Raw genomic sequence first — 12970 nt, forward strand, 5'->3', positions numbered from 1 at the left:
AATGGGCAGGCAGTGGGGTGCCTGCAGGGTGGGTGTCATCTGCATGCTCCACCTAGCTCTGGATTGTAACAGTAGCTACGGCATTCTGCACCAGCTGTTGTTTCCAAATTGCTTTTGAGGGGAGACCGACGTATAGTGCATTACAGTAGTCTAGTCTCAGGGTTATCGTGGCCTGGATCCAGGTGGCCAGATGCAGGGGGGGGAGGCATCTTCAAGGCGAAATGACGTCGGGAAGGAGTTTTTGCCGTTGTATTGGCTGGCCGCCAATGATGCTGGATCCAGAACAGCCCTCTGAGTGTGAACTGGGTCAGCGAGGGCCCCCAGCCAAAGTGGGGGGGGGGATGCTCCTCCCGGCCAGCATGAAGCACATGGGAAAAGCCCCGCTGGATCAGGCCCGGGTGGGGCCCTCTAGTCCTGCATCCAGTCTCACACAGAGGCCGAGGCTTCCCCCGACCTGGCCCCCTGGCACTGGGGTTCAGAGGTTGACTGCCTCTGACGGCGGAGGTTCCCTCTCCGCCCTCAACCTGCCCCTTCTCCTTTTCAGGCCGCCTCCCTCTGTGGCCCCTGCCGCCGCCTGTGCCGCATTGCCCGAGGCAGAGCCGGGGGGGCATCCAAGAAGACCCCCCCCCGGGGACGGAAGGCGGGTGCTGCGGCGCTGTTGGGAGCTTTACGCAGAGCACGGGGGGGGGAAGGGAGGGGGGTCGCGCCCTACGGAGCCCCGCCTCGTTGGGCAGGGCCCCCCGCTGCCCTTCTGCCCTAGGGCCGCCCCTCCGCTTCCTCGGCCCTGGCCGGCCGGCCTGCCTGCGGCTCTTGGCCCTGCTCTCTCGCCCGCCGGGAGGGGCACAGAGGCCGCCCCTCCCCGCAGCGGGCTGGCGGCGCAGGCGGCTCCGGGAGGTTGGCCGTGGCCACGCCGCGCGCGGCCGAGGGAGGGAGGGAGGGAGGGAGGCTGCGGGCCGGAGCCTCCGCCGCGCGCCATGAACCGCTCGAAGGGCTCTCGGTGGGCTGCGCGAGGGCTGCGCGCCCTCCCCAATGGCGAGCCCAGCGGCAGCTTGGTGAGTCGGGCGGGCAGGGCCTCCCCGGAGGGGGCCCCAGGCCAGCCGCCGGCGCTACCGGCCTGCCTGGCCTGACCGCAGGGCCCCGCTTTTTGCCGGCAGGATGACGACGACGACGACGAGCCCCTGTACGCGCCGGGCCGCGACGGGCCCGGCCCCGGCGGACCCAACGTCTTCCGAGACGGGCACACCAAGATCGGTGAGCGCGGCCGGGGGCGGCCGGGGGCGGCCGGGGCTCCCCCCCCAGCACCCCCCTCCTCCTCCTCCTCGCTGAGCCCCGGCCGGCCCTCGCCGTCTCTCCGCAGACTTCGTGCTGGCGTGGGAGGAGAAGGCGCGTCCCGCCCCGCCCGGGGGCCCGAGCAGGAGCCGCGCCCCGCCCCGCCCGCCCCCGGCCGCGCGCCGCCAGCGCTGGCGGACCACCTTCCTCCGCCGCCTGCGCGCCGCCGGCCTCCGCCTGGAGCAGGTGAGCAGGGCGCGCGCGCACGAGCACACGGGACGCGCGGCCTTCTGCGGCATCAGACTCCCCCCGCCCCCCGCCCCCCGCGGTCCACTCGGCCTCCGGCCGAGAGCTCTTGGCCAGCACCTACCTGCCTGGCCCCTTTCGCCGGAGATGCCGCTGGGGGTTGAACCGGGGACCTTCTGCAGGCCAAGCAGAGGCTCGAGCGCTGAGCCGCGGCCCCTCACGCGGGGGCGGGGGCCCCTGTGCTTGGCAGGAGGAGACGGCGAGCGAGCGCCGCCGCATCGGCTACGTGAAGCTGAGCGCGCCCTGGGCCCTGCTGCTCTCCTACGCCGAGGAGCTCAGCCTGCGCGCCCCGCTGCAGGTGAGGCAGGCGCGGCGGGGGGGGAGGGGAGGGGAGGGGCCCCTGGAGGGCTGGCCTCCCCTCTCCCCCTGACCTCCTCGCCTCTGGCTCCCGCAGGCCCACCCCAACCCGGACAGCAACAGCTCCGACGCCCTGCTCCGTAAGCTGCGCCTGCCCAACCCCCTGGCCCAGCGCGTCCCCAACAAGCCCCTGGACTTCTGCACCTGCACCTTCCGCAAGTCCAAGCTGGACAGGCGAGTGGGGGGCCCTCCCCTCAGGCCGCCTGCCCACCTGCCCCGCGAGAGCGCTCCCAACAGCCCTGCGAGGCAGCCTGGGTCGGGGGTCTCTTCCCCAGACTGCGGGCAGGCCGGCCAGGGATCCGTCGGCTGCCCCTGCGGGGGGGGGGTCTCAGTCTTGGGCTGCCATTTGTGCCCAGGCCGGCTCTGCAAGGGAGCCTCTCACCCGCCCCCTTGACCCCTCTTGCCGGCCGCTACCGGACACTTCTGGCTCTTTCAGGTTTCTGGGCAGCGACTCCCCGGACTCCTACTTCAGCAACACCCAAAGGCATCGCATTGTGAGTGGGACACTGATGCCTTCGTTGGGGGTCAGGGAAAGTAACGGAGGGCCGCCTCTCTCTCTCTCTCTCTCTCTTTCTCTTTCCCAGTCGCTGACTGTGGAACCTCCAGGTTCAGGTGGAGCAAACCTGGGAGGGGAAGCAACAGGGAGGAGGGGTGGCCTGGGCAGGGGCACTGGGGTGCCCACCCAGCAGAGCACTGCTGACCATGTAGGGTTTGAGGCAGGTACGAGGTGGGCCCTGGTGCGTCCCCCTGCCTCCACCTGCCTAGCTCCTTCCTTCCTTGTTCCTGGTCATGGTCTCCTGGGCCTCAGCACTTGTGGCTGGCTTTGCCGTGGGCAGGTGTATGAGATCTTGGCCCGGACGGTCTACGGGAAGAGGAAGCGGGCCGAAGTCGGTGTGGAGCGGCTGCTGAACGAGGGTGTATTTTCAGCAGCCTTCCCCTTGCACGAGGTGAGCCAGAGTCACAGTGGGAGGGCAGCGCTTGAGAGAGGGCCATGGGGGGGGGGGCTCCGTCCCTCTGATCCTAGGAAGGGCTGCTCACTGAACTCTTCCTTCCCTCTTACTGTCCCTTGCCCCCAAAACCAGAGTCCTGCCGTTGAAAATCCTTCCTGGGGCTCAGCCCTGGCACCGCCTGGCACTCGGAAGTGTTGGCAAATAACAAGGCGGAGGGTCTTCCAGGAGGCGGAAGGGCTGGCTGGGCCCTGCTTTCGCTTCCTGGCGAGTGGACGTTGTCATGGAGGGTCTCGCCCTTTCCCCCTCCTCCTCCACCCTCCCTTCCGCAGGGCCCTTTTGAACTGCCCGAGTACGAGGTGCCCGGAGAAGAGCTGAACCCCCGGCAGATTCTGTACCGCTTCTGGGCACAGTGGAGCTGCTGGTACAAGTACCAGCCTTTGGACCACATCCGCGAGTATTTCGGAGAGAAGGTGGCCATCTACTTCGCCTGGCTGGGTGAGGAGCAGGCGGGTCTGCCCACTCTCCCCACTCTCCTCCCCCCCACCTGGGGCGCTCTCTGCCCCTTGGGCTCCAGCCTTCACCCAGATGTTGAGCAGCCTTCCGAAAGGGGCCTGGAAGTCACAGGCCCAGCTGTCCCTTGGTCCCCAGGGCCTTGGTGGCAGGCTGTGAGCAGGAAACCCTCTGCATACACTCAGAGGCTTTTTGTTGTCCTTTGTGGAAGGAAGGGCTGCAAGTGGGGGTTGAGCTAAGCCACGTCCTGTGTGCGGGTTCAGAGGGAACCATCTCTTCCAGCCCCTCTCTTGACTCTGAGGAGATTCCGGGGCCCACTCCCTGCTCTGCCTCAGAGTGGGGTAAAGGGAAGGGCAGAGAGAGGCTGTGGGGAGGGGGCCGCCTGGAGATGCCCCTCCTGAGCCCTGCCATGAGCCTTTCCTTGCAGGCTTCTACACTGCCTGGCTCCTCCCCGCTGCGGCCGTGGGCACCTTCGTCTTCCTGGCTGGCATCTTTGCCATGGGAACAAACACGCCAGCGTGAGTGAGGGGGGCAGGGGAGTGAGGGGCAGCCGGTCAGCAGCCCTCAGGACACGTGGGGGAGGGGGAAAGGAGCAGGGGGCTGGTTGTTGCCCTTGCTCTTGGCCTGGGAGTTTCCGGCGGGGGGGGAGGGCTGGGCTAGCGGGGTCCTCTTTGGCCGTCTGTGCCACAGCCAGTCTCCTCGGATGGCTCCGTTAGCAGCTGCCATTCCTGGTAGCTGAATGGAAGCTCCAGGTTCAGAAGCAGTCTACCTCTAAACAACAATTGCTGGAGGTGTATTTCTGTGAGGGCTTTCCTGGCTTTTTGAGACCCGGCCAGCCGTTCAGATGCTCCCTTCCCTGCCAGCCCCAGTTCCTGTACGGACCCTCTTCTGCTGGCTGGACTGGGGTGTTTCAGGGCCGGCCGTGATGGTTCCGGATGAGGCGATGCTCATGTGCTGGGGGGGGGGGGAGTTGCGCCGTTCTCACTGCTTCCCTGAGTCCCCGTCTGAGTTTAAGCCCCAGGAATGGTCAGACAACAGGGGGTGGGTGGGGGTGCCCCCCTAAAGTGGCTGCTTCTGCCTCCCCCCAGGCAAGAGATCTGCAACAGCGGGGGTCAGTTCCTCATGTGCCCTTTGTGCGACACCTGTGGCAACTGGAACATCTCTGAGATCTGCTCCATGGCAAAGGTGCCCGTGCCACACTTGATGGTGGGGGTGGGTGGGCGGGGGGGAAGGCAAAAGAGAATTCTTATTACGGGTTTGCAACAGAAGCAGCGGCGAGATCAGCTAGTTTTGAAAGGGGAAAAAAGCCCTTCTGTCCAGGGCGACCAGCCCCAGTGGCTGGAAGGGGGCAGCCCCCCGCCCCAGCAGCCGTGGCCCGGGGGGGTGCTGGGCTGGAGGTGGCCCAGGGGGCTCTTGTCAGGGGTTCTACTTCCTCTCCCGTCTGGCCCTCAGGTCGGCTACCTCTTTGACCACCCGGGGACCGTCTTCTTCAGCATCTTCATGTCCTTCTGGGCCGTGACCTTCCTGGAGTACTGGAAGCGGAAGAACGCCACCCTGGCCCACCACTGGGACTGTCTGGACTTCCAGGAGGAAGAGGCAGGTGGAGGCAGGCAGGGCCCTGCCGGCTGGCCACCCCCCCAGCCCCTCCTGCTGGAGCAAATGCAGGGGGCGGGGGGGGGCTCTCTGATTTGGGCAGGCATCAGCAAGCAGCCCCGCTGTGCTCCTGGCCTGGCCGGGGGGGGGGGTGATCTGAAGATGGCGAGTGTGTGTGGGGGGGTGGCAGATGCCTCGCGGTGAATCCCCAGCCTGGGCCAGGCTGTGCCCCCCATGGGGTCAGGGGACTGGCAGCTGCAAGCACACTGGGCGGGCCTGGGCTGTCTTTGCCACATGCCTGTTGGGTGACGGAGGCCGAGGGTGCTGCTCCGATGGGTGGAGCCTAGGGCGAGCGGAGAGCTGAGTTCGAGGTGGGATGGGAGCAGCGTGGGGGGGGCTTGGGGGGCTGCCAACCCCACGTGACTCTGCCCAGCCCCCACATTTCTCTGCAAATGAAGCACAAGCATTCGTTTCATGAATGGATGCCGCTTCAGACGAATCCCTGTCCGCGGGATCCAAGATTGCCACAAGCAGATTAATTTAGGCTGCTGAGTTGCAGCCTACTTTCCCTCTGTTTAGCAGGAGGTGGGGGGCCCGGCCCTAAGCAGTGGGGTGGAGTCGCCCACGCTTGCACTTGCCTTCTCCCCACCCCCTACCCAGGGCAGATCCTCCCCCCGCCTCCAGGCCTCATGAGGCTCCCTGCCTCTCTTTCTGGGGCTCGCAGGAACGGCCCCGGCCAGAGTTTGCCGCCATGGCGCCTTGCATGGAGCAGAACCCCATCACTGGGGTGAAGGAGCCCTACTTCCCGGAGCGGGACCGCCTGTCACGCATCCTCACCGGGTCCATGGCCCTCATTCTCATGGTGAGCAGGGGGCTCCTGTGAGCCACGAGGGAGGGGCCCAGGGCCTGCAGTGGTGGGACCAGCAGCTCCAGCTCCCCCCCCCCCCGAGGTCCCTTGTCAGGGGCCACCTCAAACAGCAGCTGCCTAGCCCGGCGAGCAAGAAGGTGGCTTCATGGCCCCCGGTGTCCTTCTGTCTGCCCCCCCCAGCTCTGTGTGGTGATGATCTTCCTAGTGTCAGTGATCATGTATCGTGGGATCGTCAGCGCAATGATGTACCGCACGGGAAACTCGCTCTTGGTGAGCCAGGTAAGAGGAGCCTGGTGGCAGGGGGAAGAAGAGGGGGCGGTTTTTCTATGCCGACTATCTCTATACCACTTAAGGGAGACTCAAACCGGCTGACGATCCCCTTCCCTTCCCCTCCCCACAAGAGTCACCCTTCTCAGGCGAGGGCCTGAGAAGCAGCAGGGTGCGGCTGCTCAGGGGAAGTATTTGCAGATCAGAGCAGCTGAGGCCGGCCCTGGCACCTCCTTTCTCTGGCCGAGACCCCCGAGGCCGTTGTGGGGAGATGGTGCACCTCCCTTCTGCCTTTTTGCAGGCCGGGAACATCGCCAACCTCAGCAGCTGCATGGTCAACTTGGCCCTCATCCTGCTCCTGAGCCAGGTCTACACCTCTCTGGCTGACCAGCTGACCAGATGGGGTGAGCCATAGGCGGTCCTGCCGCAGCCTCAGACGGGCCCCAATCCCCCACCCCCACCCCCAGGCCTCTCCAGCCTGTGCTGAGGCAGGCCGCCTCCGCTCGCGGGTGTCTCTTTGCCAAAAGACGTCAAAGCCCTGGTCCCCCACGTGACGCCGAGCAGCCGGCTTCCTGGCTCACCTGCCCGCTTGCTCCTGCTGCTGCCTGGATCTTGAATGGAAGAGGAAGGAAGTTGCCCCGGGAGATCACTGCCTAGCAAAGGCAGGCTGGGGCCAGGGTGGTGGCAGCCTCTCCCTGTGCCCTTCCGCTTGGCTCCTGTCAGGCACCCTGATGTCTCTGGTCTGGGCAGCCTCCTTCTGCCCCCCCCCCCCGGTTGTAGGAGGGGCTCCAGCGGCGTGGCCTTTGCACCTGTGGGGAAGAGCCCATTGGGATGCCGTAGCCTCTGGGGTCAAGTCTCACCTGCTCAGCCTCCCTGGCCACTCCTGCTCAGAATTCCCCAAATGCCCCCAGGCTCAGTAAGGCTGGGCATCTCTGTTCTGAAGTGGCACAGGTCCCTCTGCCCCCTTGCCCCTCTGCCCGCTTCCATGCCTTCCATCACCCCTCATATCGCCTCTGCAGAAATGCACCGGACACAGACGCAGCACGAGGACGCCTTCACCTTCAAGGTGTTCATTTTCCAGTTTGTGAATTTCTACTCCTCCCCCTTCTACGTGGCCTTCTTCAAAGGCAGGTGCGGGAGACACCCCACGCACACCCCACACACACGGTGCCAAGCTGACAGCTATTCTCGAGGGAGGGGGGGTGCGCAGCCTGGCCTCTTCCTAGCTACATGGGAAAGTCACATCCCCTGCGTGGGTGTGGCGGGGGCATTTTGCAACCTTCCCGGAGGGGCTGTCAGTGCAGCTTCCTGCAGGGGGGCTTCTGTAGAGTCAAAAGGACATCTTTTCCCCTGGCAGGTTTGTGCGGTATCCAGGTCAATACGGCAAACTCCTGGGCATGCGGAATGAAGATGTAAGTGTGTGGGGGGGTCCTCCTAGGGTATGACCTGGTAACTTTTCTTTCCTTCTGCTGGCCCTGCCGGTCTGAAGGGGGGAGGGGAACAGACCCAAAAGCAAGCAGCCCGAAAGAGCTCCGTCCGTCTGTCTGTCACCTCTTGTCAAACAGGACGGGCAGAAATCTGCTAAACCTTTGCATGCAGAAGCAACCGTGGAGCCCCCCCGCTGTCAGGGAGCCCACTGTCTGGAACCAGGGAGCCTGTTCCCAGTTGGGTGTAGTGGCAGGGGGGGGCTGACCCCTCCCTTCGGCAAGCAACAGTGTGACTTCCAGAAGTCCTTTGTCTTGTTTGAGAGCTTCCCCTGCTCTTGTCCTGCAGTGCGGTCCCGGCGGCTGCCTGATCGAGCTAGCCCAGCAGCTCTTTGTCATCATGGTTGGGAAGCAAATTGTCAGCAACATCCAGGAGTTCCTGATCCCGTGAGTCTGACCCAGGAGGCTGCTGGGGGTGGGTGGGGGTCTCTGCCACTGGGAAGAGGCCCAGGAGGGTGGTGCGCCAGCTGTCCCCCTTTCGGCCCCTGCAGCAAGCTGAAGTCCTGGCACCAGAAGCGGAAGTTGGCCCGTGTGCGGGGCACCCAGATCGGCCAGGAGCCCAAGCGCTGGGAAGAGGACTTTGAGCTCATCGAATGCGAAGGCCTCTTTGAGGAGTACCTCGAGATGGGTGAGGGGGGCTGGAGGGGGCAGGAGACGGGGGCGCTTCTGTGTGGTCCGCCCTGCTGGGCAGCAGCTCTCCAGGGGCCACGAGAGGCCGTGACTGGAACCCTGGGCGAGGGCGGGAGACTCTTCGCTCTCTCCGTAGGCGGTCACTGCAGCTGCCCACAGGTGCCTTCATCTCGCCGAGGCAGATGTACACACACTCTGAAGCCCTCGTCACCAGCTTATAATGGGGAAATGGTAAAACGGGCCTACTGTGCAAGGTTGTTGTGCAGCTTGCAGCTGAGCTGTGTCGTTGTCCGTAGTTCTGCAGTTTGGCTTCATCACCATCTTTGTGGCTGCCTTCCCCCTGGCTCCGCTCTTTGCACTGCTCAACAACTGGGTAGAGATCCGGCTGGATGCTCAGAAGTTTGTGTGTGAATATCGGCGCCCAGTGGCTGAGCGCGCCCAGGGCATCAGCGTCTGGTTCTTTCTCCTGGATGTCCTGGCACAAGTCTCGGTCGTTGTCAACGTGAGTAGGGAAGAACGCTGGCGCCCCGGGCTTGCCTGGATGCTTCTTCCAAGGGGCCGGCCCCAAAACGGCTCCCTTATGCCTCCCTCCCCCCACCGTCGGCTTGCGGCTTTTTATGTGGGGAGGGGGCTCCTGTGTCTCTAGCAACTGCACTATGGGCAGGGTAGCTTGTTTCCTGGTCTGCAGATATAGCGATGGGACAGGCTGCCCTTGCTGCGTTTTGGCATTTCGTGTTGCTGTTGGAAAGCACAAGAGCTACGCCTGAACACAAGACGGCCCTGGGCACAAGAGGGCCTGGGGGGTGGTTTCTGTGCAGACCTGAGAGAGGGGCAGCAGCCTTGCCTGAGCCCCGGCCACCCACCCACCCCGCCTGGAACCCCAGCTGCTTGGCGCACTGCCCGGCTCCCTCCCTTCCTTTCCACCAGCTGTCCGAGAGAAGAGCTCCCCTGTCCAGGGACCAAGGAAACCCAGAAGTTCTGGGAAGGAGCAAGGCAACCTCAGCTGTGGGGCAGGGTGGGGACCCACGGGGGTTCAGCCGGCCCACAGAGCTGCCCGGCGGTTGCGGGGGGGGCTCTGAGTTTCTCTCCCCTTTGTTGTTCCGCAGGCCTTCCTCATAGCCTTCACCTCGGACTTCCTGCCGCGCCTCCTGTACCAGTACGAGTATGACAGCCACCTCCGGGGCTACCTGAACTTCAGCCTGGCTTACTCACCTCCCAGTTATGTGGACAGCAACCACACCCTGTGCAGGTGCGCAGCCCAGAGCGCCCCCCCCCCAGTCCTGTGACTCGGTCCTCCCCCGCCCATGCCTGCTCACCTGCCTGCTCCCCCCCTTGCAGGTACAAGGCTTTCCGAGACCCCAGCGGCAGCTACACCCTCTTCTACTGGAAGCTCTTAGCCATCCGCCTGGGCTTCATCATCACCTTTGAGGTGAGAGCCTCACCTCTTGAGGAGACGGCAGAGGGGGGTCCGTGTGGCCGGTTCTCTTGCCTTGGAGATGGGCTGCCCGGGGCCATTTCAGCGGGGGAGGCGCTGAAGCCTCTCTTTCTTGCTCTCGTGGGGAGGGGGGGCAGAAGTATTGCAGCAGGCCTTTGGCAGTGTTGACTCCCCGGGTGCTGTGTGGTATTTTCAGCTGGCTGCCCAGTGCTAAGTTCTGTTCTTGAGAGTCAAGCAGGGGTGAATCCACGCATCGCCCTTTGGGGTGTGGGAGCGCAAATGCGGAGGGGGACTGCCAGCCACTCCCGTGCCCTGGCCTCTCCCAAGCCAGGCCCTGGCCCGCCATGTTGCTTCTCCCTCCAGCCCCTTCCTTCATGTGGCCGGTTCCGCCGCTGCCCCTCTGGTAGGGCTTCTGGTGCGCAACCAGCTTCCTGAGGCATGGCTGCTGGCAGCTGTTCCCCAGCGAGCCGAGGGGGGCGATCCTCCAGGGGCTTCCCCCTGGGGGGCCAGGCTCGGTTTTGCATCGGGCTTGGCCAGGACGGCTGTGCTGTTATCATGTCTGTGAGGCCTTCAACTGCAGCAATGGAGAGGACGACACGGGCCTGCCTCACAGGACTGTTGTCAGGCTTGCTGGGAGGGATGCAAGGGAAATGCTGGGCATGGGGTTTTGAGCCAAGGGGAAAGGTGGGCTAGGAGGAACATCCAAACAAATTCACCCGTGTGGTGTGCTGAGCGGCCTCCCTTCCCCTCCCCTGGCAGCACGCTGTCTTCTTCTGCTTGCGCCTGATTGACTGGCTGGTGCCGGACGTCCCGAAGTCCCTGGAGGTGAAGATCAAGCGCGAGAGATACTTGGCCAAGCAGGCCTTGGCCGACAACCAGGCTGCGCTGCTGACGGTGAGTCCGGACTCCTCGGCCTCCCCAGGTCAGTCGGGGTGTGGGCAGGGTGCCCCGTCCTTTGTGTTGATGTCGTGCCCATGAGACGCCAAGCGGGTCCCTCGCCAGAACTGACTCTTGTCCCAGGGGGAGCAGACGCCTGTCCCCTAGGGAATGCAGAGAAGAGCTGCCTCTGAGCAGGTGCAGAGTGCATAGAATTATCAAAGTTCTTAACAGTGTGTAATCATATTATAGTGAGTAATATTTTAAAAGCAAACCTGGTTTCAAGTTTTTGTCTCACTTCTTTTAAGGATGATCAGCAAGCCCAGATCAAACACACAGAAATCTCACCTCATGTTTTTCTGACACTTCCATCCAGAGAAATCTGATTTGCTTATCACAGTAGTACATTTTTATAGAGAAAATATTTTCTGTATCTGTTTCAATTAAATGTCAAAGACTAAAGTACCTTTAAGCAGAGTTCACTGACAGTGGAAGACTGTGTGAACTCTCCGTGAACCTGCATAATAAGCAAAAAAGGCGGGAGGGCGAGGAAGTCGTCAGCTACGGCCACACGCCCCTGACGTCCACCCCAGAGCCTCTTTCGGTGGCTTCGTCCTCTTGGGAGTTCTTTATGCTCTTCAGGTCTGAGGGGTGAAGGAGGAGCCAGCCCCCCCCATCGCCCCCCCCCAGTAAGCGATAGGAGGCGGCGCTGCAGAGGCAGCCCAGAGCTGGGGAAATCCCACAATGCAATGTGGGGGAGAGGGACTGGTCAGACCCTGAGATGCTTCTGCATCTGCTTGAGCACCGCTGAGCCCCCATGCCTTTGGGCTTGTGTGGCTGGCTGCAGCCCTGGCACCTCTTCAAAGCCCCCCCCCCATTTAAGCCCTGGATTTTTGTGGACCTCTGGGGGCTGTTGTGTATGGTGTGTTTCTGGTTGTGACGCTGTGGGTTTGGTGCTGTGCACTTCTTTGTATGGCAGCATGAATCAGGCGGGGGGGGGTTCACGGGGGATGTAAATCTTGCCTTTCACAGCCACAAAAGCCCTTGTCCTGGGCAGAGGCTCACGTGGCTGCGGTGGGGCTTCTTCTAAGCCAGGTTCCTCATCCTTTGGAGAGGTTTCCTGGCAGGCCAACAGCCAAAGCTCGGACTTGTAATGCCCCCAGCTGGGTGTGCAACCTGGCATCGAGGAGCAGGGAATTGTAGACAGTGGCCAGACCCACCTTGCCTAGCGGCCAGAAGAGGCCTGCCTACGTGATGCCCTGGGGAAGCCCATGAGGCTGGCCTGAGCCTAACGCGGTGCTTTGCCCATCGCGCTTTTTGCCAGGCGCAGGGCCGCCTCTTTCTCAGAAGAGGAAGCGGAGACCCACGTGCTGCCCTGCTTTTGCCTCTCTGTTTTAAAGCTCTTTAAAGGGAGGGAGGGAGGCAGTGAAGTTACTCCTTTTGCTGGGAGGAGGAGGAGAAGAAGAAGAATTGGTTTTTCTATGCCGACTTTCTCTACCACTTAAGGGAGACTCAAACCGGCTTACAATCACCTTCCCTTCCCCTCCCCACAAGAGACACCCTGGGAGGGAGGTGGGGCTGAGAGAGCTGTGACTAGCCCAAGGTCTCCCAGCTGGCTTCATATGTAGGAGTGGGGAAACAAATCCAGTTCACCACCAGATTAGCCTCCACCGCTCATGTGGAAGAGTGGGGAATCAAACCCGGTTCTCCAGATCAGACTCCACCGCTCCAAACCACCACTCTTAACCACTGCACCACTGCTGGTTCCTTTGGTTTTGCTCTGTCATCTCAGGGGTGTGTTTTGTTTTTCTCTCCTCTCCCCCCTCCCCCCCCCCCCAGCAAGCAGCCTTCTACCCAGCAGCCTGACCTATTAATGCTGGCATGGGCAGCTGTGCGGCGGCAGAGAGCCTGCCACCGGCACAGCTGCACCCCACGCAAGGATCCCCCAGGAGGACAGAGCCGCCATGGAGGCCCTTTGGGGCAGAGACTGTGGATAGACTGTGATGCCTGCAGGGGCCCGGCCTGGATCCGCTCCCTCCTTATGCTACTTCTCTGCTGTCCAGCCACTTTGGCGACAAGGTGGGCTGGGGGTCTACAGCCCCCAGAGGCGGACGCTGCTGCACACCTGTCCCAAAGCATCCTCCTGGAGGAGCACAGAGTCTCTCCAGGACTGAGGTCGCTCATCTGCTCCCCCACCCCACCCCCCGGTACTGGGTTCCCAGGAGTCTTTGCATCTCTCAGAAGTTCAGCCCAGTGTCTCACTTCACAGGTGCTCAGGAGGAATGACTACAGGGGCAGGAACACCCCCACACACACACCCGCACCCACACTTCTTTGGCTCTGACCTGCTTCTTCCCCTTCAAGGCATGAAAGCATGGCTTCCAGGGGATGCCCATTCTGAGGCAGCCTTGACGAAGAGGGGCTG

At 63.1% G+C, this 12970-nt stretch overlaps 1 protein-coding gene across 1 annotated transcript; it reads left to right on the forward strand.

Annotated features, from left to right (window-relative positions):
- The first annotated feature begins 221 nt into the window (after positions 1-221).
- Positions 222-12419, forward strand: LOC130491675 (anoctamin-7-like). The gene is made up of 23 exons (XM_056865460.1): positions 222-1052; positions 1155-1251; positions 1358-1515; positions 1766-1873; positions 1970-2106; positions 2369-2426; positions 2769-2879; positions 3212-3377; positions 3820-3910; positions 4481-4577; positions 4845-4988; positions 5710-5847; positions 6034-6132; positions 6422-6524; positions 7140-7251; positions 7478-7532; positions 7894-7991; positions 8096-8232; positions 8531-8736; positions 9341-9483; positions 9573-9663; positions 10429-10591; positions 12385-12419. The coding sequence occupies exons 1-23, from the start codon at positions 222-224 to the stop codon at positions 12417-12419; spliced, it is 3378 nt and encodes a 1125-aa protein (XP_056721438.1).
- Positions 12420-12970: the final 551 nt, after the last annotated feature.

Source organism: Euleptes europaea, chromosome 19 (assembly GCF_029931775.1).
Source record: "Euleptes europaea isolate rEulEur1 chromosome 19, rEulEur1.hap1, whole genome shotgun sequence".
In the NCBI taxonomy this organism is placed as follows: Eukaryota; Metazoa; Chordata; class Lepidosauria; order Squamata; family Sphaerodactylidae; genus Euleptes; species Euleptes europaea.

What these genes read in the sequence shown, in the direction of transcription:
- LOC130491675 (XM_056865460.1), top strand. Translation starts at nt 222, where the DNA reads ATGACGTCGGGAAGGAGTTTTTGCCGTTGTATTGGCTGGCCGCCAATG. An exon ending in ATGGGAACAAACACGCCAGC is followed by an intron (nt 3,911 to 4,480) that starts GTGAGTGAGGGG and finishes GCCTCCCCCCAG; the next exon opens with GCAAGAGATCTGCAACAGCG. An exon ending in AAGTCTCGGTCGTTGTCAAC is followed by an intron (nt 8,737 to 9,340) that starts GTGAGTAGGGAA and finishes GTTGTTCCGCAG; the next exon opens with GCCTTCCTCATAGCCTTCAC.